This window comes from Cebidichthys violaceus, unplaced genomic scaffold, assembly GCF_023349555.1.
Source record: "Cebidichthys violaceus isolate CVI_PGR_0920_01 unplaced genomic scaffold, fCebVio1.0.p SCAF_19, whole genome shotgun sequence".
Classification (NCBI taxonomy): domain Eukaryota; kingdom Metazoa; phylum Chordata; class Actinopteri; order Perciformes; family Stichaeidae; genus Cebidichthys; species Cebidichthys violaceus.
In genome coordinates this window covers 5,706,599-5,733,386 of record NW_027176361.1, presented here as the reverse complement: position 1 = coordinate 5,733,386, position 26,788 = coordinate 5,706,599, and the positions used below count along the sequence as shown (strand labels likewise).

Genomic DNA, 26,788 nt, shown 5'->3' with positions numbered 1-26,788 from the left:
ACAAAACAGGGAATTTTAGCAGGTCAGCTTTCCCTACCTCAGTTCTACAAACCGCATATCACTCCACCTCTGGTTTCAGCCTGTCATTTCGCATTATATAGCTTGAAAGCACTCCAGCTGGGGAGCAAAAAACACGGCACGTGTGATGGGAGGTGATGAATGGTACTGAGGGGGGGTGGGGGGGGGAGCTTTTTGCCCTCAGCCCACCGGCCACATATACCCAGCAGGCTTTTAAACACAAGACGATAATCTCGTTGGAATACACAAACAGATATGCAAAACCAGTGTTTACTACTCCGATTCTGCTCGCCTGCACATGCCTAATTCTACCATCTCAATTACTGAGATCATTAAGTGTACGCTGTGTATGATTTACCTTTACTACCGTGTAATCCGCAAGCCTGTGCATACACTGTAAAGTGACACGGCCCATATCCCTCGTCAGTTCAGTACGACGGGAATCTTAAGTGCAGCTTAGGTCTGCGCGTATCGAACCTCAAGGTTACTCGTTGACGTAAGAGCCTACTTGGCTCCAAATAAAAAGAGATTTCAGAGAGTTAAACGCGCTTTTGGAGTCCCATCCAGAGCCACAGCTCTCATCAGAACACACACATTGAATCCTAGAGTCACTGCAAGCGTTACAAACCCACCCGACAAAATGCATGAGAAAGGAAATTCTTGGAGGCAGATGAGAATTGTTCATTTCTGAACGGAAGGATCTCTCACGGTTTCTGCGAGAGAGCGAGGCAGAAAAACAGCACCAGAGGCCCAGCCCATGACAAAACAAAGAGATTAAATGACCTGTGAATGTGACTTTCCATTCCCCCCCCCCCCCCCCCCCCCCCCCCCCCCCCCATTAGCATACAGGATTTCTGGAAGCTAGTTATTCCCTTTGTCCATGCACCACTACATCCCAGCTCTGCTGTCTTCCTCTCGGCCTCGTTACCAACTAATGACAGCTCTTCTTCTGGAACCCCTGGAGTGTAGCAAATATTATCAAACAGTGAAAAAAAGCCAGATTTACATACCCAGAAGCTGTTAAGGGGAGTTCCCAACCTCCCATGCTCCTACAGCAATGTTGGTTTTTTTCCAACCATCTTTGCTCTCCACCATCACCACCAAAAGATGCTTGAACACCAAAAGGTTGACTTTTCATTTTGTTCGCCTGTTCAAAGGAAAAACGATATTCAGTGTACTCTGGGTTTCTGCTCGACTGATTAAGGGGCTTTGAACGGAGGCGAGTGGGTAGTAGATGGATAAGTGAATTTCACCTCGGCACAAATGCCCATTTCTTGAGAAGAAGGCAATTTCCTCGAGCTCTGTTCACCAGCACATAGTTATAGTCCGAGCTCGGTCACCCATCAGCGCTCCTGAGAGTGGATTGTACTGCGGTTACTGACAAAAGAGAGGACAGTCCTCCTTTTGCAAGAGCTAATTTAGTGCAAATGCTTCAGTTTGAGTATTAAAATATCAGTTTAGGTCTCTGTGCCGTGTTGAAAACGGAGACAACTCAACAAGAATGGTGCAATTTGTTGGACAAGACATTCTTCTCGAATCCCCGTGATTACCTTCTTAAAGCGGAATAAAGTTGAATCTACATTAACGGTGGTTTCTACAGGAATGGAGGGCTATAACACAATGATGGAATACTGAGGGAGAGACGCATCAGAATATCCTCCCGAACGGAGCGCCTCCTTTGATCATCAAAATGTTCTCCTGAAAATCCTCTCTGCTCTTGAATTATCTGGGCCGCTGAAGTGGAAACTAAATTTTTCCTGTGGCGGCCAAAAGCTTCTTAAGAGAAAGGAAAAAAGCAGGGGAGGGGTAATAAAAAGGTGTGAAAATAACACAAATTCAATAAGCGTGGAAAAATAATACGCAGCCTTATCCCCGAGTGCGGCAGAAGAAGAGTAATCAAGGTCTTCAGACATTACAACTGAGCACTGACGAGAGAATAACTTATCTTCAACAACTTTGTTGTTTTTTTTGTTATCAACCTGAGAGGATTCGCACAGATTCAGGGCATAACTGCAAGGTTAAAGTCATCAGAAAATGTATTTTCGACAATAGAAATGCACAGGAGGTGACAGCAAAGAGTTAATACAGCAAAAAAGTGGTTCTCTAAATCCCTCCCAGTGCACAGAATTAACTTCTCATATGGTACAACTGCTGCTGCCCTTGGACCTTGATTAAGGTGCTAACACGGGGACGCTCGTCAGTTCTAATGCAAATTACATGTTAACTACTGTCAATGGCGCCCTGTTTAATTTGCCTGGCTTGATCGCCGTTTGTTGTGGTTGCAGTTAAGTGCACATTTTCACACTCATGCATATTCATACCGATTCATCTGCTTCGGATGCAGTTGAATTCATTAGGAGTGTCTTCACGTTAGCCGGCAGAAATAAATGAATTCGGATTTCTTTCTTTTTTTTTTATCATCCGGCAGTCTGTCATGTTGCTTACAGCTTTGGTGCGGCTGCGGATTTGTCTGTTTCATACACGCATAACATATATATAACGCCACAACATTTGTCTCGTTAGACATTTTGGAGCCGTTAAAATTAGCAAGCCAATGCAAGACTCACTTCGTCACCCCTGACAGTAAACTTAATTTGCGAAAAAAAAAAACATTTGAACATCTCCGTAAACACATTTTCAGCAATGTGACAACATACTCACATGCTGAACTTTTCCTGCCCTGAAGTAGGAAAACCCAACTGACCTTTTTTGTGCGGGAGTGTATGAGTGCGCATATCAATTGGCATTTATATTAGAAAATAGGAACAGCGAGAAGAAGCGGAAAAATTGAGCTCTAGCCATTTTGTTTACAGCCAGAGATTTTGATATGTGCTGCCTGGTAAGAGGGACGCTCAACAAGTTTAAAGTGAAACCGACAGCCGCGTTCTCACACGCTGCAGCTTGAGGGGAAACCACTGTTGGGGAAACTGTGCTCGTCCTGTTCAGAATTCAAATGAATTTGGAAGGGACCCTGTTGTACGAGAGGAGAAAACAGTCAACCCGGCAGACAGACAGCCAACGCAAGCAAGACACAAAAACCACAGAGGAGGCAGATGAAGATGTGGATCAGCTTGTTTTTGGGCAAATCTGAAAAATGCTGAATTAAGCGACTTGAGTATATGGTAAATATTGGATATCTTAAAGCATTTACATTAGATTCAGATCATATACGTCTGCTATGTGTTGATGGTGGTGGTGGAGTGCAATAAGGAGCTTGTACTTTTTGATTTAATCTCACAAACACAACTGTAAATACTCACTTGTACACAGAGTTTATTAATCCACAAATAGTTCCCAAAAAAATGCACTATTCTATCCTGTTAGAGTAATGTTTGCTAAGAGCTACAGTGTCCCGTTGTTTTAGGATATTACCAAGCCATTCTACAAAATAAATATCTGATTAGTTAGGTTTTCATGGGACATATGGACAATAAGGAGGCTATAGAATAAAAGCCTCCCTTATCCTTTAAAGGACATCTACTCCAATAGAAAAGTGGACATTCTGTATACCAATGTACTTGGATGATATACTGAATACCACAAATAACTTGCAACACACTTGTTTTCGTCAGGGAAACCAAGTACTTCAACGTCAGGCCAGAATACACGACCTCAGTGAAGGCCAGAGCCCCTTGCACCCCCTCACCAGCATTGTAGTAGAGAAACGTATGAACAAAAGACAACTTACCACGGCTTCATCCTCAGAGAGAACGCGCTCCTCATCATGGACAAGTGCCACTTTAGCCTGGACTTCATCCACGGTTATACTGTTACACAAAAAACGACAGACAACAGCAGCGTCTTAGTCTCCAGGAATGTCCACCTACACTAAAGAATTTGCAAAAATACATTTGTCAGTTCAAGGCCTTAGGATGAGCTGACTGAATGAATGAAAAAAAAATGTGCATTCTTCAGTTTCAGCAGGTTTTTAAAAAAAAAATGATTGGTTGCTATGAACATGTCAATGCTTTCACTGCTGCAGCTAACACACAACCTGTTAACAATGCATGTATTCCAGAGCAACGGAGGGCCAGCAAAACATTTCAACTAGATGTAGGTGGACTCCAGCTTTGCAACGAGGGAAAAACTAAAATATAATATTGTACTTTTGGTTAGCTTCGCAGAACATGGACTATGGTGCAGAAGCTGTTTGGAGTCATCAATGGACCAGTCAGTACTTCTACTTTCCTCTGGATGCGTCAGAATAAAGCAGCACCAGCTCACTCACTAGATATTGTGAAATGCAAACAAGCGTCGCCGGTGTTTCAGCTGACGCAAGGGTAAGTTGAACATTGTACTTTTTGGGTGAGCTCATTCTTTAGGCAAGTTTGGGATTTGTCAACATTGCATTTACTCAGTTTCCCCGTCCGTTCAGCCCATTTCCCTCCACATGGCAGACAACACAACACAAAGCACAATCACAATCCTACGCGCCACCTTTTATCCTGGAACACTTAGATCTCCTCTAAAGCCACACTTTCCTGCTGGGGGTCTTTCTTCCCGAGGTTCCACCTAAACCAACATTACTGAGCTGAGATAATGACTGCATGGGCAGGATCAATCCCTGGGAGTCCATCAAAAGCGGAAGTGCGGGGTAACATACAAAGCGAAGAGCTTGTTCCACTGCAGAGGATCAATGCTCGGGGTAAGTGCTGGAGAAAAACAATGGCTCTCTATTGTGAGGCGGCGCAGAGGCTGCAGAGCAGCGGCTCTAAAAAGGAAACTGGCTCCGGCATTTATACACATATAGATCATGGCATCTTAAAAAAAAAAAAAAAAAAAAAAAGGAGGTGCTTGGCAATGCACACCTACTGAAAAGAGACAGTAATAAACAGGAGGAGAAGTCACTCTTCCACACGTATACACTTATAATCCTGACAGAGACGAGGGGATAAAAAGCACAACCTGTTTGCGGGGCCTTTGGGAGGCTCCATCACGGTTCATTTCCTGAAGCAGTTGGTAGACTCTATTTATAGGCCGGCATACTGGTACCAGTTAATCCTGCACTGGGCTGCCAACTGCCTGCCAGCTGGCACAGTGGCTTGCACTTGCGCGCGCGCGCGCAAGTGCGTGTGTGTGTGTGTGTGTGTGTGTGTGTGTGTGTGTGTGTGTGTGTGTGTGTGTGTGTGTGTGTGTGTGTGTGTGTGTGTGTGTGTGTGTGTGTGGCGCTTGGGATGAAATAATGGTGAGGAAGTCCACAAGCTGCCTTAATGACCAATGTGTGTTTTTTCCCCCATGGTACAAACTGACAGAAAGTTTCAGACCAACCTTTGCTAACTAAATGTTCTAGGTTAGGAGAAAAAAAAGGGGAAATACTCTGAAATAGATGAAGGAATATGTCAGAGTGGATTCACAACTTCATGGGGGAAAAAAAAAGGGCTGCGTTTTTGTCGTGAAGCAATTATTGGTGACTAAATAGACACAAAAATGAGATTAGCTCAGAGTATGAATGGGAGAACAATTATCTGTGAATCTGCATTAAAGATAATTAGCAATTCCAATCGAGTGGATTAAGAACGGGGTAGTGTTTTGCTAAGTGTCATTAGGGACAAAGCCAAGAGCTTCTTTTTTTTTTGTACAAGATAAAGAGTCTGCAATGTGCTTGCTAATCCGGTTCAATGTCAGCAAATTGCCTGGAAATGTGCACGCATCAGGTATACCGGTGACTTTGGACTTGGCATTTATCAAAACGGCAACTAAATCAAGCTCGACACTTTGGGCGTGTGAGCTGCGGAGCCTTACAAAAAAAAAAAAAAAAAAAAAAAATGCAGATGTAGCATACATATACAAAGCCTCCCGCTTTATTCAAAACTGGCATCGATACACGTCGTGCCTCAAGACGGCCAGCTCACAGAATCCCATCGACTGACGGACTGAAATAATGTCCGTGTGGAAATAAGCGACACTTGCAGATATTTCAACACTAGTGATGTGTTTGTTTAAAGCGCATCCCCCGTGGAGAGACACGGCTTGGGATGGAGCCGATGGAGTGGATGGATGGATGGAGGGAAACGTGAAAAGGGATCGGCAGGGCAGAGGGGCTGAATAATGGTACACATCCAGGCGCGGGAATGCATAAGTAGGCACATGGCGCTCCCTGGAAGAAAAAAAAATAAAAATCGCTGCACAAGCACTTCGACCCCAATGCAGCCATATGTTTTATAGCGCTCTCAGTTTACTATGCCCAGCCCTGCCTCCTTTCTAGGAGAATATGCCTGGTTAGCTTAAGCAGTATTGATTTCGATTTTTTTTTCTTCCAGGCGTGGTGCTGGAAGGTGAGAATCGTCGGGGTGGGGAGATAGCAGTGGAGAAGCAGTAAGGAGACGGGCTCATTGGACACGACGCGCTCTGCTTTTCTGCAAGCCACCAGCAAAGAGAAGCATCTCTGCTTGGAGGCAAAATGGATGCCATTGTCTTTAATGCCGGCAGAGGTTAAACACTGCTCACGACAGCTAGTGAGTCAGCTTGGGGGGGGGGGGGGGAACACACACACAACAAGTGAGTCTGTTGGGACTTAAAGATTAAACAATGCAATTAATTGCTTTTTGAGGTTTGCTGGAGAACAAACAGGTGTAGAAGTTTGCACTCGGCTCAGACCGATGAGCATTCGCTGCGTCCGAAGTTAAGGTGGAACTAATGAGTGTTGTGCGTACACACGGTGTGAAGCTCAGGAAACACCCACTTATCTGAGAGCATGAGCAATAAAAAAGATACTATAAACGCGAGAGCTAAAAAATTCGTCATTATTTTTAATCCGGTGGCGTTATGGTTCTTTTTTTTTTTTAATGTCGTTTCACTTTGCTGCGTCAGCAGGATTTCTCTTGAGGACTACAAGAATTACAAGTGAACACGAGTTCTGTTGCCCCATGGAAATATTTCCCCTTATCCACATCGACAGAAACCACAGGTTTTATTCTTTACGTTAAGCTACCTTTGCACACATAAATCTATATAACTACCCTAAAGGAGAGTTGCTTTTAATCTTTTCTGCAAATTTAGCCGTTGGCTAATAAACTAATCAGCCCAGTTTGCCACTGAAAAAGCTTTACACCTCAAAAGTGGGTTTGCTCTAACAATAAGATTCAAGTCAGGTATATTCATCAATAAACCTTGCTCCTTTTAGTATCCAATGGTTAAACTACACCGTTTGTGGGAGAAGCACACTGTTCAAGGACAATAGATCATTTGATAGAAAAACGGTAACACTGAAATGTAATGCAAAATTGGAAACCTTCAACCTTTTTTCCACACTCCCCAGCCTTCAAGCACTCTGGTACATATTTTAAACTGCACAGTAGGAGGAGAAAAGCCTAAACTGAGAGCAAATATGCTTTAGGAATTTCTTTAGTATTGGATTTCATAGCAATCTCAATACTGCGACAGAAACCTTTTCACCCTGGCAGGAGGAGAATCCTCGGGGAAAAAACGTTTCAGTAGAGAAATATCAGTGGTTGTAAAGTAAAATCAGTGGATCCTTGTATCTGAAAATCTTTGCCAACACCGTTTTTAATACAAAATGTTTCTGTTCTTATTAACATTTGAAGGCTGACACATGACGCATGAAGAGACTAGAGGGTTGTCATAGTGTCATGAGTCATTGAAATGAGTTAGCAAAGGGCAGAACATGAGCTTGAAAACTGGAACCACAAGGTTTTCATTTTTAACGAAGAAAAAAAATCTGCATGTTTGTTACCTTCCATCTTTATTGCTGTCCAGTAACTTGAAAGTGCCGCTTACTGTGCTGTTCTGACGTCTAAAATGACCTAAAAAAAGAAAAAATGATATCTGGGTTAATGCAAAATTACCTGATAGTTTTAAAGACACAACAGTCTAGCTGATCATCTTAGAAGCACAATGAGTCATGATGACAAAGACGCAATATTCTCCATTACAAAGCTATGTTGGATTGGCTTTTTTTTTTTTTTTTTTTTAAATCAACAACCACTGCTATAAATATGATCCATCTGAACACAAACTGAGAGGCGCGGATAGAGAAAAGGACCGAGTTGGAGTTGGTTTTAAAAATATGGGGAGTGGGGGGGGGGGGGGGGGGGGAGCTGGTTGGGCAATCAGGCAAGGAGTCAGTCACGCTGTGCAAGACCATTTGGTTTCCCTGTAGGAAAAAAAAGAAAAAAAAGGATGTCGGAGTCCAGAATGCAATCAGGAGGCTTTGTGCTGTAACGGCTGGTATGACAGTGATTTCCCTCTTCTCCATTCATATTCACAGGGAGATGAAAAGGAGACGCAAAAAAAATTCCTTACCCGCCCCCCCCCCCAGCGAACATGTGACCCCAACCCGATTCATTTTGTGAATCGCATTCATCGGAGTGGGAGGGAGAGGAAGTTCTCTTATGTCGGGCACTAAGCATCTCCCACATCATCAGCAGAACGTAAAGGGGCAAACTGATTGGCCCCTAAGTCTGGGGAAAAGCACTTTACATAATACTAATTGCACATCCGCCGCAATTACCTTCCCGTACTAATCACAGAAAAGCTAATTGTGAAATTAGCATTTTTTTTTTCTTCAGTACAGTAGAGTGTGTGCTGTAGGGGTGTACAAAAAAAAAACTAAACCCCAGTTCATAACTGCAGCTTTACCAAAAATGAACCATGAATTCATATTCATAAAGCCATGTTGTTTTTTGAGGATTTAAGTTTAAAAAGATGCAGGATGGTACACCGCTTCTTGTCAACAACAACATGAATGGAGGCAGCAAATATCTTCTTCAACCCTGTTGTTGACTCTACTCAGCCAAGGGGGAAAAACAAGATTTGCTAATATTCTTCTTGCAATACACACAGCATCTGTCATATTAGTGGCCTATTCTTTTGTTTGAACAGCGCTCTATTCCCAATCTAATGCTTGACATTCGGAACCCGTTCTCTAGTCTCTGTCTCGCAAAAAAAAAAAAAAAAAAATTAGTGCACAAAAAGGAGGAAGAGAAATGGTCTCATCCCTCCCTCTACTGCAGAGCTGCAGCTATGAAAAACAACCATAAGGAGGATAGATGGAGAAGGGAGGAGAGGAAGAAAAAGATGGAGTGGGGGCGTGTGGAGGGGGGGGGGGGGGGGGGGGGGTAAAAGGTAAGAGGAAGAGTGGGGTAGAATGTGGAAAATAAGTGAGAGAGGAGGGCGGAGAAAGAAAAAAAAAAAAATAGAGAGGAAGGAGGTTCAAGACATTGGCTCTTTAGGCCGATGGCACATATAGGGGGCTATGTCTCCTAATGGACACCATCACTCATCCACCCATGTTGCCCTGGCGATAGCGCAGCATACTCGTAAAAATAAGAGGAACAAAGAGAGCAGAGAGAATGCAACACATCAGCAGGAGACGGCAGATCTATGCCTCGGCTACAGACTGTGTTATCCACACAGAGCTCTCTTTGTTATTGTGAGCTGTGCACTCCAAGGCTAACATCAGACGCGTTGGCTTGTTTTTGTACAGTATAAGCAATATTTTGAGGCAGGAAATTACCCCTTTCTGAAGGGGAAAAACTGCTTTGAGATGGAAATGTACCAAAAGGCTGCAGGTGTTAAACCTTTATTTTTTTTTACAAAGAACAGCAGATACTGTAAATATAAAGATAGAATGTGCAAATAAGTGTTTTAAGCTAAACGGTGCGTCAGATGGTGCCGGTTTACAGAATGACTCATGCTGCGTCGCATCCAGGAAACACTGCAGCACTATAAAGAACATCGCAGTGGGCAATTTGATCATAAATTTAGGGTCGTGATGAACGTTGTTGAGTCAATTGCCTTATTCCGTCTTAAGTTCCCTCTATAGTGAATATCACAGACAGAAATCACAAATGAGACAAATGAATGTGCCAAATTCACATTAACATCACCATGTTATTAGCCTTCAATTATGTAATCTTTCCACTTAGCTTGTTTTGTGGATATACAGAAAACATAGATCATGAACTAAATTAGGTTCAGCGGCAGAACAATCCACGTTTGATACTTGTTGCATATTACGTTTCTTAATATCCATACGGCCCTATGGAAAATCTCACATATATATACATATATATACATATATATATATATATATATATACATACATACATACATACATACATATATATATATATACACATACATACATACATATATATATATATACATATATATATATATATATATATATATACACATATATATACATATACATATACACATATATACATATACATATATACACACATATATACATATACATATATATACATATATATACACACATATATATATACATATACATATATATACATATACATATATATACACATATATACATAGACATATATATACACATATATATATATATACACATATATACATACACATATATACATATACATATATATACACATATATACATATACATATACATATATATACACATATATATGTATACAAACATCTGGAGGAAACTGTAAGCATGCTACAAATTTCCCAAATGTATGAAGACGTTGCCAAACAGGTGTGACTCGTGCTCCAGAGCCAACATAAAACAAAACAACTAAAAGGTGTCTTACAATGAAGCGAACAATAACCACACTCAACAATTCCATCAGCTCCACCCACCTAATTTGCATATTGAGATCTGAATACGACGTGTAAACGCAAAGGCCTCTGATCAGATTTTATTATCAAGACGACTTCTCCACATAGAGAGTGCGTGTTTTGATTAGCTGATAATTGGGTCTTTGCATCATCATGTCTTATTTTTCTAATATTGGCCCGTTCTTGTGAAATACTTCTACACCTCTAGGCCTAATAATTAGTCAAACTAATTCATAAATATGTCAAAATCAGTTATCTTCCCTCACAACACTAATGATCTCCCTCAGGCTAAGGTATGGTAGGGGAACAGATACGCCTTTGTTATTCTGTGAGGATGTACCTGTCCCAAACCGTCTTGTACCAAATGAATGCCCGTGTGGTTCACTTACTATTTATGTCTCAAAATGTTATGGTCAGTCTAACAACAAGAACAAGTAACTATTTGTTGCGCTGGAGTCTGGTTTTATGATTTGCTAATGAACAAAAGATTAGCAAACCTGCATAAATAAGAATGGCATATCTGACCCTGCTGGGGAGATTTAAGAAGAAATATGACATCAGTTTGACATCATCTAATCACAGTACGGTTAGTAATTGTAAATTCTTTGATTCTCAAACTCAAAAGGACGGACAATGAATTATGCCCATATTCTCTTCTATTTTGGTCGTACATAACGTACAGTTTAAGAAAAATGAAACTAAAATAAAACCATTTTCAGTGATGCAGCTTCGGGATTGGGTTTGAAAACGTTGTGCATATAGTGGTTTGGCTGTTAAGGCCCCCTACCATCTCGGTACACTTAAGTTATGCTGTAAGATGAGGTGGATGAGCACACTTAGACATAAGACGTCTAACTGCACTCATGTACCTTCAGAAACATGAGCAGCAGGGAGACGGTCCGCTGGGGAAATCAGGTCAGCCGCTGGATTACCGACGAATTTCTGGAAATCTCCTCAAACTGTGGGTGAACTCTGAGACGGTGTGGCTTTGCATACTGGGACGTACCATTAAAGAGAGTAACGGACATAAATCCAATGAGTCTCTTTATGAGGGATCGTATCAAATAAACATCAGAGAAGGACGAGACCTCCTTATGAACCCAAAGCTTATTGAGGACGGCCATTAAAAGGGATTTTTACTTTTCTTTTTTTTTTAAAAAAAACAAACATGATCACTGTCCTTTCTGAAAATCCGGTACATCAAAGTCTTTGCAAAGCATGCTGGGAAATCTGGTTAAATACTCATTGAATAACAAAGTGCCACAGGATCATAGATACTGAGCAAGCTAATGTAATCACAGGATACAGCTCAAACATGTGAGCACACTGAGCAATATCCTTGTATTCTGAGAACGTTAATAATACAGTACTAATAAACGTGAATTATTAGTTGGACTGTGCAACAGTAGCACATTTGCACTGCAGTTCCAAAACACTTCTTCCTCATATAGCACCTGCTCGTAGTCCTGTAAAAGCATGTACACAAAATTAAACTTACGGAATATAATTTCCACATGATACATAAAATAGAGCAACTCGTACTGTAATAACATCCAATATCTCCGAGCCGTTAAAAGTATTGTTTCATTGTACCAAAACGCACTGCACCTTGAGAAACTGCAATTTCCTTTGAGGGCACAAATAACCCGGCCCTTTAAAACTTCTCAATAACGGCACATGAAGCCCTGGAGACAGGTTTGAGCGACAGCAGCAGTAAAAGGGAAAGACTGTTAAGTTCTACTTTGCAGGCTCAGCTGCTTGTTCTTCTGGCTTTTCACTCCCATTGTGACACGGGCTATTGACAGGTCATGAAGGGAGAGACAAGACGCTCGTGAAAAAAAAAAAAAAAAAAAAAAAACGTATTCTTACATGTGATATTTAATTGAGATATTTGTCCTCGGAGGTCTTCTGTCATTTAAGAATCTTTTTTGTTTTCTTTTTTTAAAAAGGTTCAATTAATACTCAAAATGTGCATGACATGTTTAGACAATGTGTGTGTTAGTCGGTGAAAAGAAGTCTAAAAAGACATTAAAAAGACCCTTGTAATCCTAAAAAACAAACTTTAAAGATTTGGAAACTCGACCTGATCACACGTTGGTTTGAATATGGCTGTGGTATTACTGTATAGACTGAAGCGTAAAAATGCTGCTGGCAAGAAACTACGACATTTCAAACTGTAACGTAAGTGATCCCTAATGCCGTGACTCGCCACTTGCATAATCTCCGTTTTACTGTGTTAATTTCGACAAAGTCCACAAATGGACTCAAAATGTGCGTTAAAGCAGTCTCCACTTGCTACCCCAAAATAATAACAGTTAGGCGAGTCGGGGAGCCATAAAAGCTTTTGCTGAGTTTTCCCGTTGGCAGATTAATGGTGCTTATTCACTAGAATTCAACTATTAACCAACATGAGACTTCATAGGTTGCAGGCAGGAAAGAAAATGCTAAATAAATAGCCTTTAAGTCACTGGAACTTTCCTTCAACTTTAGCACCGAAAAGCCACCACATACACACACACACACACACACACACACACACACACACACACACACACACACACACACACACACACACACACACACACACACACACACACTAGAACTGCGTAATAAAAGCCTCAATGGATAGCCGATATGGACGAGACTCGCGACCACGGACAAGAAAACTGATTGATGGTTGTTACGCCCTGAAGATGAGCAGTAATGGAAGTAAGGAATGACAGGCACAGAAACATGGGGGGGGGGGGGGGGGGGGGGGCCGTGACGTCCAGCAAAGGTCAGCTGGCACAGCGGGAAGCATGATGGACGTATGCTCAGAGGAACCGGCAAAGTCAAATGACCTTTATTGCAATCAAAAGTTGAACTTGAGGGACAGTTTGACACCAGACAGACAATCGATTGCCAGCATTTCATGGCATCAGAGAAGAACATGAGAATGGAATATTAACATTCAACCAGCAGAATGTGTGTTAAAGAGAAAAGATTTTTAAAAAGATCTCCATCTCCTGCTTTCCAACACACACGCACATATAGGTGATGACTCAAAATCCTTATGGACTTCAGTGCAAAAAAAATAAATAAAAAAATGATTGAGCCCATTTCCTATCCAACTTTCTGTGCATTCACATACGCAAGTGTGAGCGTCACTAAAATGCAGAGCCAGCTAGTGCTTGGAGCGATAAGGGAATTTTCCTGTGAGTCATAAGCAACTACTCTCTGAAGGTTTGAGGGATGTAAAAGCAGCGCTGTGGGACTGCAATATGCTGTTGCTCAGCATTCCTTTCCTAGTCCATTTATTTCAATGGCACAGGCATCTGTATTTAACCCTTCCAGCTGTTTCTGATGTTTTACCATTTGTCATCCTGACTATCTGGCCGGAGGAGCTGAGGGCAATTTACTTTTGTTCAACGCAACGCTGCGCTGAAATAAAACGGAAGCTGCCCCGTGGTAGCCGCAACAATGACCTATGATCTACAAACTGGAGCAATTCTGTGGATTGAGCAAATTGCTTTGAATGGACTCAAACCAAATCATGGCAGGTTAAAGGTGGCGAGACACTTACCGCTGTCCCCTGCTTCCAGTGCCTTTAATGTTTGCTCTTTGAGTCGGTCGGCCTCGTGCTTCTTCCTTCGGTGTTCCTCTAATTTGATCTGTAGGTCCTCGGCCACCTGCTGAAGCTCTCTGAGCTGGGCCTGAAGAGAGACAACAGAGAGACAAACAACATCAGCATCACTTTCAGAATACTCAGTTCTAGCACAGCAGGTCGCTTTTCACTGTACAAGTAAGAGGCACAATCAAAATTCTTTTTCTGAGATTTTTCCGGATAAATAACTACGCAAAATTTTTTCCAAAAAAAAAAAAAAAAAAAAAAAAAAAGCCATTGTTAAAATTCTTGTCATTCTGTTTCAATCAAACCACTTATGTCCCTTTCCCACCACTCTCAGTAATCTAAATCTTGGATTCCTTTTTTTGTAAATTGCAGCAATCATCCACTGCATGTAACCATACAAATGATACCAATCAAAGAACATATAAATACTGTAAAATGATATCTATTTCCATGCTAGTTGTCTTGTCTTTGTTGGATATTAATCACTTCAGGAGAGTCTGGTGTTCGATATTAACATTAAAACCTAACGAAGAAAGAGAATTGAGCATTAACGCCTGCGTTGTAATTTAGCATATTGTAGCACTACTGTTTTCCAGTTTGGTGTAACGGAGATCATTTTGGTGCATTCTCAGCTCCCGGCATGTCTGTCAGTCCAGACTGAAGTATCTCACCGTATACAAGAACCTTGCTAATCTAACCAGTTGTATTTGCTACACAGTCGTGACTATATAATCACTAAAGGGAAACATAAGATTAACAATCAACAGAGAAACAACACAAGTTGACAACAGGATAGTTGACTTATAGCCCCAAAAGTTGTTATAGCTGTGCCTGAGTTGACAGGTTATTAAGATCTGTCTGTTCTTACCTCCTCCTCTTTCTTTAGGTATCAGCATATCTACCTCCAGACCACAACCAGCCCATGTGTTTACCAAAACGTGTATGACAGCGGTCAGGCCTGACAACGGACTATTTAAATCACTTGCGTCAGGGGGCGTTGCCGTCACACCAAATATGACAGCTTTTGACAACCAGGCATAACCTATCATTACTCTCTGTAATGGACCAATTAATATGAAAGAACAGCAGCTCCTTGTTTGCACGCGTGTGTGTGTGTGTGTGTGTGTGTGTGTGTGTGCGTGTGTGTGCGTGTGAATACAGCCGACCCATCCCTCCTCAGAGACTCTCATAATGCAGTGATGGATTCTGCTTGGTTCGGACAGGGTTGACTACCTTTCTAGGCCACGCTGCTTGCTTTGCCACCTTCAGTGTGCTGCAGTGATTTATGGGCTCCATTTTGAGCTGACGAAAACATACTTGGGAATAAAACCCATCGCATGTAAATTGTTCCTCCACAGTGTTAAAATACTTTACAGAACAACAAAAGTATTTGCGTTTCCACAACTCAATGAACTGCATTAGAAAATCAAAACTCTATTAGGACGAATATTTGGTTAGTCACACATTAAATCTGAATATTTCAATTGGGATGAGTGAAAATATTTTTTTTGTTTTAAAAGATCAATGGGTGTCAACCGCTGTGTTAACTCTGCTGCTAGCTGTGTTACAGTTTGGACAGAAAAAGCATGTGTTCCTCTAAAACCCTAACAATTCAGACAAAGCTGCGTTAGGGAAAGAAAAAAAAAACTCTGTTTTAAAAGGATTGACGACTAGTAAACCCTGGACATCATTCCCTGATCTAAAATGTACAATTAACGAGTGGGCAGAAAGATAATGCGGAACCTCCTAAAAGTAGATTTTATTGAATACCTATTAGTATTTGATTAACAGCAGCAGTTGGTTCTAAGGCCTGCAATGCTGACGCGCTACATTCAGCTCTCATTGTAAAAAAAAAAGGCTTCTAAATTGTATTGAAAAGTTTTCTAGCATCCTGTTTCTTATTTAACCCTTGAACCGCAGGCAGGGTTCACTTTTGAGTCGTTGTGTAAGGCTTCCGAGACGAGGACCCCCGAGGTGACCCAGCCATATCAACAAAGACGCACTGAGAGAAGAGGATCACATTGTGCTGCTGGGCCAGGAGGGCTGGGTGACACTGCAGCCTCGATCTGCCAATCAGCGGCCACAGAATAGAACATAGAACAAAACAAAAAAAAAAAAAAAGAGGAGGGTGAGCGCAGGATACACACTCAGAGACCTTCAGTGGCAAATCAGACATGCGTGTGTGTGTGTGTGTGTGTGTGTGTGTGTGTGTGTGTGTGTGTGTGTGTGTGTGTGTGTGTGTGTGTGTGTGTGTGTGTGTGTGTGTGTGTGTGGACAAGTGTCCTTCAAAATCTTTTGAGTCGAACAAGTGCTATCTTTTTAACTGTACATCACAAGCAATATATGTTTAAACACGTTTTTCCACACAAGCGGTGCTGTGAAGTGCTTCGGAATACCTTGAGATGAAGTAAGTTTTCACATAATCAAAAGAAAATATAGCAGGAATGAGGACAGCCATGAGAACGTCAAAGAACTGTGAATTAGTTCCTTCAGACTCTTTTTCTAAATGGCAATAACTACATGTTGGTATGCTGGTTTTCCATTACTTGAGCACTTAAAAAAAAAAAAAAAAAAAAAAGGAAAGATATCTTTATAAGTGCAACATACATCTAGGTGAGCTAGACTGACAATTTCTCAAATTAAGATAATGCATTAAGTAATGAACTGAACCAATAAATATATCTAAAAACATCTAAAAGAGATCCTCAGCTGCCAAATTTACCCATTTAATTTGCACTGAACTCCGGGGCTCCGGTTTCTAATTTGGCCTAGTGCTTGTTCAACAAGCAAATGGAGAGCAGCTGAAACTGTGAAGTAGTTTCTTGAAGCTCTATTTAAAAAAAAAGCAGCATGTTGATTCAAAAAGTGGCTTGATCACTCAGATACTTGTGCTGATGTAACCCCAAACCATTGACTCCTTACCGTTTCAGATGAGAGGCAAATGAAGCATAGCTAGCAAGTAAAAGTTGTTGGCAGCTGGAGAATATGAGTTTTATGCTTTATAAATGACTAGAAACTTAGAATTGTTTGGACAGGAGGTGACACATTTTGAATACAATCATACACTGATATGCTTGTTGTACTAAAATGGGAGGACACTCATCAGGACACACAACTAAAAACAGTCACGCAAGGGAGTTTGCTTGCAGTTATATATATATATATATATATATATATATATATTTTATTTTTTTAAGATTTTAGAGCTAGAAAACAGTGAACTCATCACGATGACACGGCAAAAAACTAACTGCACAGCAGGCTGAGGTTGGTGTTGGAAAGTGCACAGCAGACGACTTCAGCAGCGTCTGCTAAGTATTATTGATCACACACACAACAATTTTGCTGGAGTATTTCTAGCATTTTGTGTATTGAAACCTTTTTTCGGGTGATGCTGTTTCTCAACAATGTAGGGTCACCTGTTTGCTACTGATCTAGGGATTAAGTTAAAATATATAGGCCGCCATAGACTATATATATATATATAGACCACTAGATGAACCATGTGTATAATCTGTGCAGGTCAAGTGAAAAGCAGTGAGAAAAAGGCACAAGCGAAAGTCACTTGTTTTCTCACGACAGGAACAGGATAAAGCTTTTTAGGAAAAACCCCAGATGACCATCCTCTCTTACTACTACTACAAGCCATGTCGTAGCAGTTACTTCAGCAGATTTCGGTGTACCTGTTTCTCTCTCCAGAGCAGCACTCCCTCCTCAATCAGTTGCTGCTTGAGTTGCAAACCCTCGTCCAAGGTCCTCATCTGGCCCTCCACGTACGCTCTCTCTCTCTGTCCCAGATTCCTGAGGAGAGAGAGAGAGAGAGAGAGAGAGAGAGAGAGAGAGAGAGAGGATGCACGGTCTCATTACGGTGAAAACATCAGCCACCCCTGCTATGGTCATTGAGATGGCGCAATCCAATTTTTACAACAAAAAAAAAAAAGGGCCCACAATGCAACGGGAATCCAAATGGGAAAATAAAAAAGTAAATAAGATGGCGGGGGGGGAGGCTGAAGCTCTGTGGCTGAACCAAATTGTTTTTGAAGAACAAACAATACGAGTGTGGACCTTGTGAAAACATAATGAGGTATACTCTGCTCCTATGTGATTTTGAATGAAATAACAAAAGTGCTGTCAACAAAAGAAGTGGGTTACCGTATTAGACGTTACATTTACACAGCGGGCAAGATTTCAGCATCATAGTACGGTCACTCTGTGCGTCTCAGAGAAGAAGGGCCCGCATTCTTATAGGTTTATTTATTCACAGACCGACCATCTGTGCAGTTTATGTCTTATAGAAGCTGAATTATCGGCATGAAAAACACCGCAGGACAGAGTTGTTGGGAGCACAATTTACAGTGTGAAAAGAGGCAGGGAGTCAGATCTGTCTCTATCAAGGATCAACCCGTTCAAAACAATATTGTGATGCATATACATTATGAGAGCAGGGCTGAACTGCATCAAGACTTTAAACCATAGTGACACCATGCCCCCTGGTGGCACAGCGCATCACTGTCTGTCACACTAATACTACGATAAATACCTTTATCTTAAAGACAGCTAGGATTCAAGATGATCTGCATCCTTTGATACATTTGCCCAAATAGAACGGGCCGGTATAATTTTTTTTTTTTTTTTGTTCTTTAGCAATGTGTGGGCCGCTATATTTTGAGTCAAACTCTGCATGTGTTGTATTATAAATATTGAATCTCAGTTTTGATTCAACTGACCAGCAAGTGTTCTGGCAGTGAGCGTGGCTGTTGTATTCATCTGAAGCATCGCAGCAATCTGGCACGAGACACAGGAGAAACCGATCCAACGCACATACAAGAGAATAGAAGAGCATTCAATATATCAGCAAGCAGAAGAAAAATTAAAAAAAACAACAGTCAGCAACTATGAAAAGAACATTTTCAGCTACTTTTTTTAGCTTGATATCACTCCTTGGCCCCTAAAAAGTGAAGAATTTGAGTACAAGCAATTGCTTTCCAACATAGAGCACATCATATATTAATGAACATGAAGTGATTTAAGAAAAAAATATTCAAAAACAAGATATGGTGTAATCAGAGAGCTGAATCCATTAGTTGATTTGTCAAATGGACAGAAAATGAGTCACTTCAGTAATACATTTTGAAGATGCCGCTGTGAGACATTGTAATGGCCATTTTCAGGATTGTCTGATTCCTAGATAAAATGACTAATCAAAAAAATCATCATCAGATTCAAGAAAGCTTCTTTTTTTTAAAATAGTTATGTCTGTACGATGATCCTGAAGCCACCACGAGTCACACTCCCACTTAGCTTCGGTTAGCATAAAGACTGGACAGCTAGCTAGCCTAGCTTTGTCCAATCTGCCTGCTAGCCTCATTAACATGTTCAATATTGTTTGTTTAATCTGCACAAAAACTGAGTAAAAACAAGAGCCAGGCTAGCTGTTTTCAGTATTTGTGCTAAGCTAACCGACTGGTTGCTGTAGCCTTCCATCTAACCGCCAGACATGAGTGGCAAAAAAACTTCTCTTTAAAGCTTTAATCACTTCTTAGCCGCAATGAAAATGAGATCTGTGTGCCTGCATGATACATCAGTCTGGATCAGAGTCTCTCTTGAGATCAACCACTTACAAAGATCAGCTGCATGGTGTTTCCTAAGTGCTCAGATCTGCCTTTTGCTCAGATGTTTCACTCCAGAGAGTGGGTAGAGTGGGATATTTCTCAATTATCCTGAACGCCATTGGTGACCGGTGGAACGAGGGCTTTACAGCACAGAAAGGGAAGCCAGTGAAAATATCTCGACAGCCAGCAGAAGCGAAAAAGCGATGTTGCGTTTGCTATTAAGTGGCTCCACTCAAGGGAAGGTATGAGAAGACGGATGGGAGAAGAATAAAGAAGGGAGGAGAGGAAGGAGGAGGCTTTTTCATTTCCTTCATTTTTTTTTTTTTTTTTTTACCAGCAATGGTTGCATGCTGTTTAATGCAGCTGGTCACAGATAGGAGATGTCAACAATGAAATGTATTGATTGTATCCAAAGTGGAGAGCTACGGGAGAACAAAAGTGGATGAGAAGGAAAACAAATCGGATTAAAAACAGAGAGTGGCAGATTTTACAAGAAAGAATGGAGAGTGTGTGTGTGTGTGTGTGTGTGTGTGTGTGTGTGTGTGTGTGTGTGTGTGTGTGTGTGTGTGTTAGAGAGCCATGTTTGGTTTAGTGCGTCTTGAATTAGTTTGAACTACAGAAGGAATGACAGTTTGTACAGCAACAGGTCAACTTCTTGACATCATGTGAATTCTTGTCTATGTTTGCAAAAACACACAAAAAGGTGTAAAAGCAAACAGATCAACTTATTATCCAATAAAAAAGGGGACATGAACTTAGTTTGAATAAAAAAAATTAAATAAATAAAATCAACGAGTTGCAAGATTTTAGAGCAAATTCGGCTTCAAACCTTTTCACCAGCTATTTTGAACAAATAAGAATGAATCTGTTCATCACTAGTAGCGCTGGCCTTGTTGTCCTTGAAAAAGGCTGTTAATCCATTGCTTCACTTCAGCTTCTGTAGTGTATTAATGTAACCTCTCAGGAGAGTATTATTTCATCCAATATAATGCAATATAAAAAGACATACCACAGATGCCATCGTTGACTCGTGATGACGGGATGTAGTGTGGGCGGAACCCCAGATTGGTGCAGTAGAATCGGCCTCGAGGACAGGCGGAGGTGCCTACATGGAGTCAGGAGAGGTCAGCACTATGTAACAAGCTAACTAGCAGAAACAAATTAATCTAATCAAAGCTATGTCTAATACATGCATGTGGGCTGATAAGAGAAACATATAGTCCCTTTTCAACAGGCACCTGTACAGATGATTCTGCCACATTGTTTTTTGGATTTATTTCTTATTTTTAACAGCCTGATTTCCACCTGTTTAAGCGTAGGAAATGAACCCATGTTCAGGAGTGGCAGCAGTGTGAAGTTCAAAGCGGTTTGTACCAGCTTGAAAAATATGTTGTTGTGAAAGTGAGCTGACCTTAGGAATCAACCATGTCTGATATACAGTCCTTAGTGAATACCTAATCATACCAAACATGGAAATTGGATACATAACTTGAGGTCAGGGAAATTACTACCTCTATAATTTTTCTGTTTCCAGTGCACTGGACTGTATCAGCTGCCAATATGATAATATTAATTCAGTCAATTCTTGCTTTTTCTGCCCCCGTCTGCAATGAGTAAAGAAGCTCATTAGGAAGCTTGTATTTATGTTGCATAACAATATTAAGGTTTGGATTTACCCCAGCAGTATGGGACAGCATAACAGCAGAACGTGTACACTACAGTCAACAGACTCGTTTCATTTAGCAAAAACGATGATTAAAGAGCAAACAACCATTTTCTGTGTACATATATGCTGGAGTAATGTCTACCTGAGCAGAGAATGAAGTCGCTCTCCCTCTGTGTGTGTGTTGTTCTCCTTGTTTTACTTTGCTTTTAGTGCATGTTAGTGCACGGGAGCGTGCCCCACTGGTTAGCTCACAGACGCCGCTATGCAATGCACTCATACGGGGGTTAAAGTTGATATTGCCCTCCCAACAGACAGCGTTGTAATGGAAGCACAGCACCCAACCTTCAGGTCCCCCTCAGGTAAACACTCTTAGCTCTGACCGACCGAATACACAAAGTACACAGAAGCTTTGATTACAACACACAGAGGGAGTTAGACTTCATTCTCTGCTCAGGCAGCCATTACTCCATTATATCATTTACAAATAACTGTTTGCTGCTGTATACATTTTGAGTTTAGCTCCTTTAATGACCCCTTAAGAAGATCACTTAATGATATATATTAATAACATGATAATATTCTTTAACCGTAGCCACAAATCCTCATTATTCAACCTCATCAGCAGTTTAGATGGCTTCTGGTTCCCAAAGGAACAAGAGATTAACATGGTGATATTCAGAAAGAGAACCCTAAATCAGTAATGTGTTGATTAATATGAAAATGGTGTTTCGTGAACATGAGGGAGAGGGAACCAGTTGACCTGTTACCTAAATAAAATTGATTTATTTCCTCATGTCATAGTCTCATGTGGGCGTAAAACAAATGTCTGTTTATAATATAGTCTGAACAGCATATGGTCCGTTTGAAAATGTAAAAGTGTGAGTTTATTTGATAGAAAGTACAGCCCATCCCGAGATTAGTGAAACCAAAAGACACACGGGGAACTTGGTGAACTGTATCACAAAGAAACAGCAAACTGGATGTATATTTAACTGAAAAGCTTGCATTCTCAAAACTATTGATAAGTTAACATATCTGAAAAGTCAGATCAAATATTATTTATCCACAAAGAGAAATTCAGTTTGCACTGAAGTAATTATTAACAGTGCATAGGAACACTGTTTGCTAACCTCGGTAAACAGACACCCACTCGCCCACACGTTCACTTTTTACCTGGTTCATCAGAGCCATCTTCACAGTCACAGTAGTCGTCGTTCACCTGCTCAAAGGGAATGATCTTGGACCCATCAATGCACAGAAAGGACTTCCTCTCCCTGTAGAACCGCTTGTCTGTTAGAGGATGAAAACATTACTGAAGGATGCATGTAGATGACCTTCAACTGCAGCTAGAAACGTAATCAAACAAAGGAGGAGACTTCGAATAACATTTTGCATCTACAGCATTCATTTCAGGATAAAAGCTGGATTCTTGAGTATTTAAAGAAATGCTGCTGGAACTATTAAATAAAAAGATAGGTCTGGTTTTATGGATGCCACCCAGAACAAAACTTTAAACGCTGTGTACATACGTTACAAGCGGTCTGCAGCGATGACAACATCACAGCAACTTGCAACATGTATGTGTTGAAGCTAAAGAGTTGCCAAAGTCACAGCAAGTTGCACTATACAGTGTAACTGACAAACAATGTGATAGCTAATTAGCCTTTAGCTAGCTTGAAGGGGACAGTGAACTTACAGGACGAAGATATTCCTCTTATTTTCCGCGAGTCTACGAAACCACACCAAAAAACAGCGGCGATAATAACGTGGAAGCGCATGTCAGGTGGCACAATTATAAACAGCCTCACTCCTGCCTTACAATAACCCGCCTAACTGTGTTTCAAACGCATACATACAACATTTAAACTGATCGTGTCCTGACTTCCTGAAACATGCGGTCACGTGCCGGTTCTGAGCCTTCCTATTGGTTTGTATCCTAGCCATGTGCGATTCTATTGACCAATCATGAATGAAAATGGTTTTCTCCCTCAAAAATGCATTTGTTGACGTTAATAATTTAGACTACCGACATTTTTTTAAATGAAAAGACGGGCAATGTTCAAGCTTGACTGGTTAATTGACTGTACATGTAACGAACACAATAGTCAGGATCTCCTTTTAATACTTCTAGGCAACTTGTACTCTTAGTAAACATTTCGACTGGTACTAGAAGGACAAGCAGGTGTTTATAACTAACACCAAAGATGGCTCTACTCTATTTAAGTGTCCCAGTCATCTACGGCGATGATAACCTCATAGAAACTTACAACATGTTGTATTTGTTGAAGCTATCTCTTGACTTCTGAGCTGTTCTATTGGTTTTCTGTTCTAGCAACGTGGGATTCCGTTGACCAATCATGAGCTTTCCTCCTCAAAAATGCATTTGTTCACATTCTTATTCTTATCTTATTCATTGTATACATTATCAAAGTATTCAATGGAAAGACTTTATGAACTTTGTAGGCTAGTTGAATTTATTTGTAATGAACACCTTTCACGTTTTCTGGTTTGTAAGAAGTGCATTTTGGGTAGCGTGATAAATATTGTGACCAAATGCACTTCTAACCACAACAAGCACAGCAGGTAGTCAGGGTATTCCATCTATTACATACATATAGATAGATAGATGCCATCTTGATGTAACTGGCACAAAATCACAAACACATATAAAACAAGAGAACCGTTTGGTAGTTTTATTAATAATAAACAATATTTACAACATTTACACTGTAACAAACAAGTCTGGAAAGTAATGCAGTGATTTCAATCAGCACTTTAAGGTTTGAGGCACTTAAAAGAGGATTTAGAGGTAAATCTGAAAGCCAAAATGAAATTATCATAACGAACAACTTCTTTTCTTTAAATTCTCATTTGTCATTTTTCACTGTTAAGTCGTGTGTAAAGACCTGCACTACACAGTGACTCCTTGCTCTGAAGGTAAGAGAGGTCTCTGATCATGCCGGGGAAGGAATAGGAGTCCAAGGGTGGACGTAGTGGAAACACTGGCATCAGTCCAGATGTCACGTATGGTGACATAAAACCTGCCACGCCACCGTTTGCAGAGGAATAGGCCAGCCGTAAGGGGCTGACCCCGAGGCGGGGGTTAAGCCCGTACAGACTGTTTTCCCCGGCGGCCGGCGGTGGCATGTGGAGCGGAGAGAAGGCAGACTTGCTCCCCAGGCCACCGAGCGCTCCGGGCAGGCCGACTGAATGCCTGAGGAGTGCGTTTGGGTGATTAGACAGAGACACGCTATCGGAGTCAATTTTGTTCTCTCTGGAGCTCAGCACCAGCTCGATGGATCTGACAATGTCGCCTTTGCACGTTCTCACCATAGACTCCAGGGTGTCCCGTTTCTGATGTGGGAAGATCTTGGCCATTATGTCAGTGGGGTCCCGGTTCGGGCTCCGGTAGTCCTTGGGCTTCTCCGACTCGCTGCCTGACTCCGGATCCGAGGAGGAAAGCGACCTTTCCGGGCTCTCTATGTGGTCCGAGCGCTGATCGAACACCGGGGACGGACTTGCCCTGTCTTCACTGAATGAAGTGGTGTTGTCCTGGTTTGGAGACAGATCTTTCTTGTCTATTGGAGAGGGCAGCCGCGCGGTGTGGGGTGCAAAGAGGGGTTGGCCCAGGAAACTGTTATAAAAGCTGTACTTGCTCAGTTTGTCATCTGAAATGTGGACAAAAGAAAACACATGGTTTGAAACATGATGCGCAAGATTTAGTATGAGTAAATGCGTGAAACAATTCAGTATTTAAAAGTAAATTTTCCCTCGTATGCTGTCGTACTTTGGGGTTACTTGAATGAAACACAAACAAACTAACATCTAACTGTGAATTTAATTATGGGACTATTTTCTATTTATACATAAAAGGGTTAAACAATCTCCAAAGTAATCATTGTTATTTCAAATGTACCATCTTTTTGGCTCTCTGCTCCAAAAACATCAAAACCGGAAGCTGTCGGGGTGTTGCCGGTGGCTGCTGGCACCCCGGGGCCTCCGGGTGACGCCTGAGGGATCCCTGTTTCCCCGACCATCCCCGCGCCGTGGTACACGAGCCGAAGCTCGCGGGCCTCGCTCTCCTCCTGAGCCTGCTGCCTCCTCAGCGCAACCTGCGCGGCCATCACCCGCTGCCTCTCCGCAATCAGGGTGCACTTTGCGCACACGCAGTCTCTCCAGCGGCAGAAGCGCTTGTGGCCCTTCAGCGCGGACACCACGCCGTGGTTCCTGCACCGGGCGCACTTCGGGGTGCGCGGGTATCCCCTCTCCAGAGCGGGATTGCACGCGCGGAGGAAGAGAGGCGGAGGACGCAGGAGGGAAGGGGGCACGTGCAAGCCCCCGAGAGGACCGGCGGTGTGCCCGGTCAGGCCGAGCGGCGTGATTCTGTTGTCCATCGCCCGAGAGGTTGCAAACACAAACGTATTAAAAGTCCAATACAAGTGTACTCAACCACTAGCGATGCGGCCTTCTCTGAGTGACTGGTGCGTCTCTCTACTGCCGCTGGCACCCTGAAACAACACGCCTTAAGTGTCCTCTCTCCAGGTGGTTTGACATGTAACACAACACCCTCGTCACACCCCTTTCCGCTCCAGCCTCTTAACAGCCCACCCTATCATATGTATTTGCATCCCGGATGAAAAGTGGACTAATCTGATGCAACCGAGCCCACATGCAGGCCAACTTTGTGCAATCTGTATTTGCACTTTTAGAAAATGTGATCTGCGGGACATTATATTGATTTTTTTTTTTAAGTTTCCGTTGCTTTAAGAGTTAATTATGTTTAATGAGCACAGCAGTAAAAAAAAACAAACGTGTTACTTTGTCAATTTGGGTGGGTAAACAGAAATATAAATATGTTGCCTCAGGTCAGCTGGATACAATTAGCCACTTTGGTCACCCTGCTGAGCAATGAATATTCACTGTTAGGATGTTTTTAACACAACAATGGCCCTGATGGACACAAAGGCAACAGGTAATTATCTACCTGGTTATTCTGTTCTCCAGATTACCCTGACAAAAGACCCATCTGTCAACAAACACCCGGCAAGATCGGTGGATCACTAATCACACCTTGTCACATGTTGCATTCATATCTCTCCATTCAAAGAGGATCCAGTTGCACGCAGCAGATTGCCTTACCGTTAGTGCACGGGAAACAACTTGAGCGTAATGACACAAACACAGTGGCAGTCACCAAGGGAAACACCGTTAGTCGTGCATTTGCACGCTGCCTTCCTCGATTCTTTTATTCTTTCTTTTCTTATTTCCTATTCCCTGCAAATGTGTGCAGCTCGACTGAGACGTCACACCAAA

The 26,788-nt window shown here is 41.7% G+C and overlaps 2 protein-coding genes across 2 annotated transcripts in view; both read right to left on the bottom strand.

The window, feature by feature from the left end:
* LOC137874600 (glucosidase 2 subunit beta-like) overlaps positions 1-23,314 on the bottom strand; it is a 95,254-nt gene extending 71,940 nt beyond the window's left edge. The window contains 8 exon segments of the mRNA XM_068713369.1: positions 3,707-3,785; positions 7,712-7,781; positions 14,150-14,279; positions 17,881-17,998; positions 18,925-18,982; positions 20,819-20,914; positions 22,649-22,765; positions 23,172-23,314. Of these exon segments, the coding sequence (XP_068569470.1) occupies positions 3,707-3,785; positions 7,712-7,781; positions 14,150-14,279; positions 17,881-17,998; positions 18,925-18,982; positions 20,819-20,914; positions 22,649-22,765; positions 23,172-23,253 (750 nt within the window). The 5' untranslated portion in view covers positions 23,254-23,314.
* An 896-nt stretch (positions 23,315-24,210) lies between these two features.
* LOC137874904 (doublesex- and mab-3-related transcription factor A1-like) lies at positions 24,211-25,947 on the bottom strand. Its single transcript, XM_068713877.1, has 2 exons — positions 25,392-25,947; positions 24,211-25,143 (listed from the first exon to the last, which is right to left on the bottom strand). The coding sequence occupies exons 1-2, from the start codon at positions 25,867-25,869 to the stop codon at positions 24,350-24,352; spliced, it is 1,272 nt and encodes a 423-aa protein (XP_068569978.1). The 5' UTR covers positions 25,870-25,947; the 3' UTR covers positions 24,211-24,349.
* Positions 25,948-26,788: the final 841 nt, after the last annotated feature.

Coding starts and splice junctions, on each gene's coding strand:
- LOC137874904 (XM_068713877.1), bottom strand. CDS start 25,869: ATGGACAACAGAATCACGCCGCTCGGCCTGACCGGGCACACCGCCGGT. Junction 25,144..25,391: donor AGCAGAGAGCCAAAAAGATG/GTACATTTGAAA, acceptor TCCACATTTCAG/ATGACAAACTGAGCAAGTAC.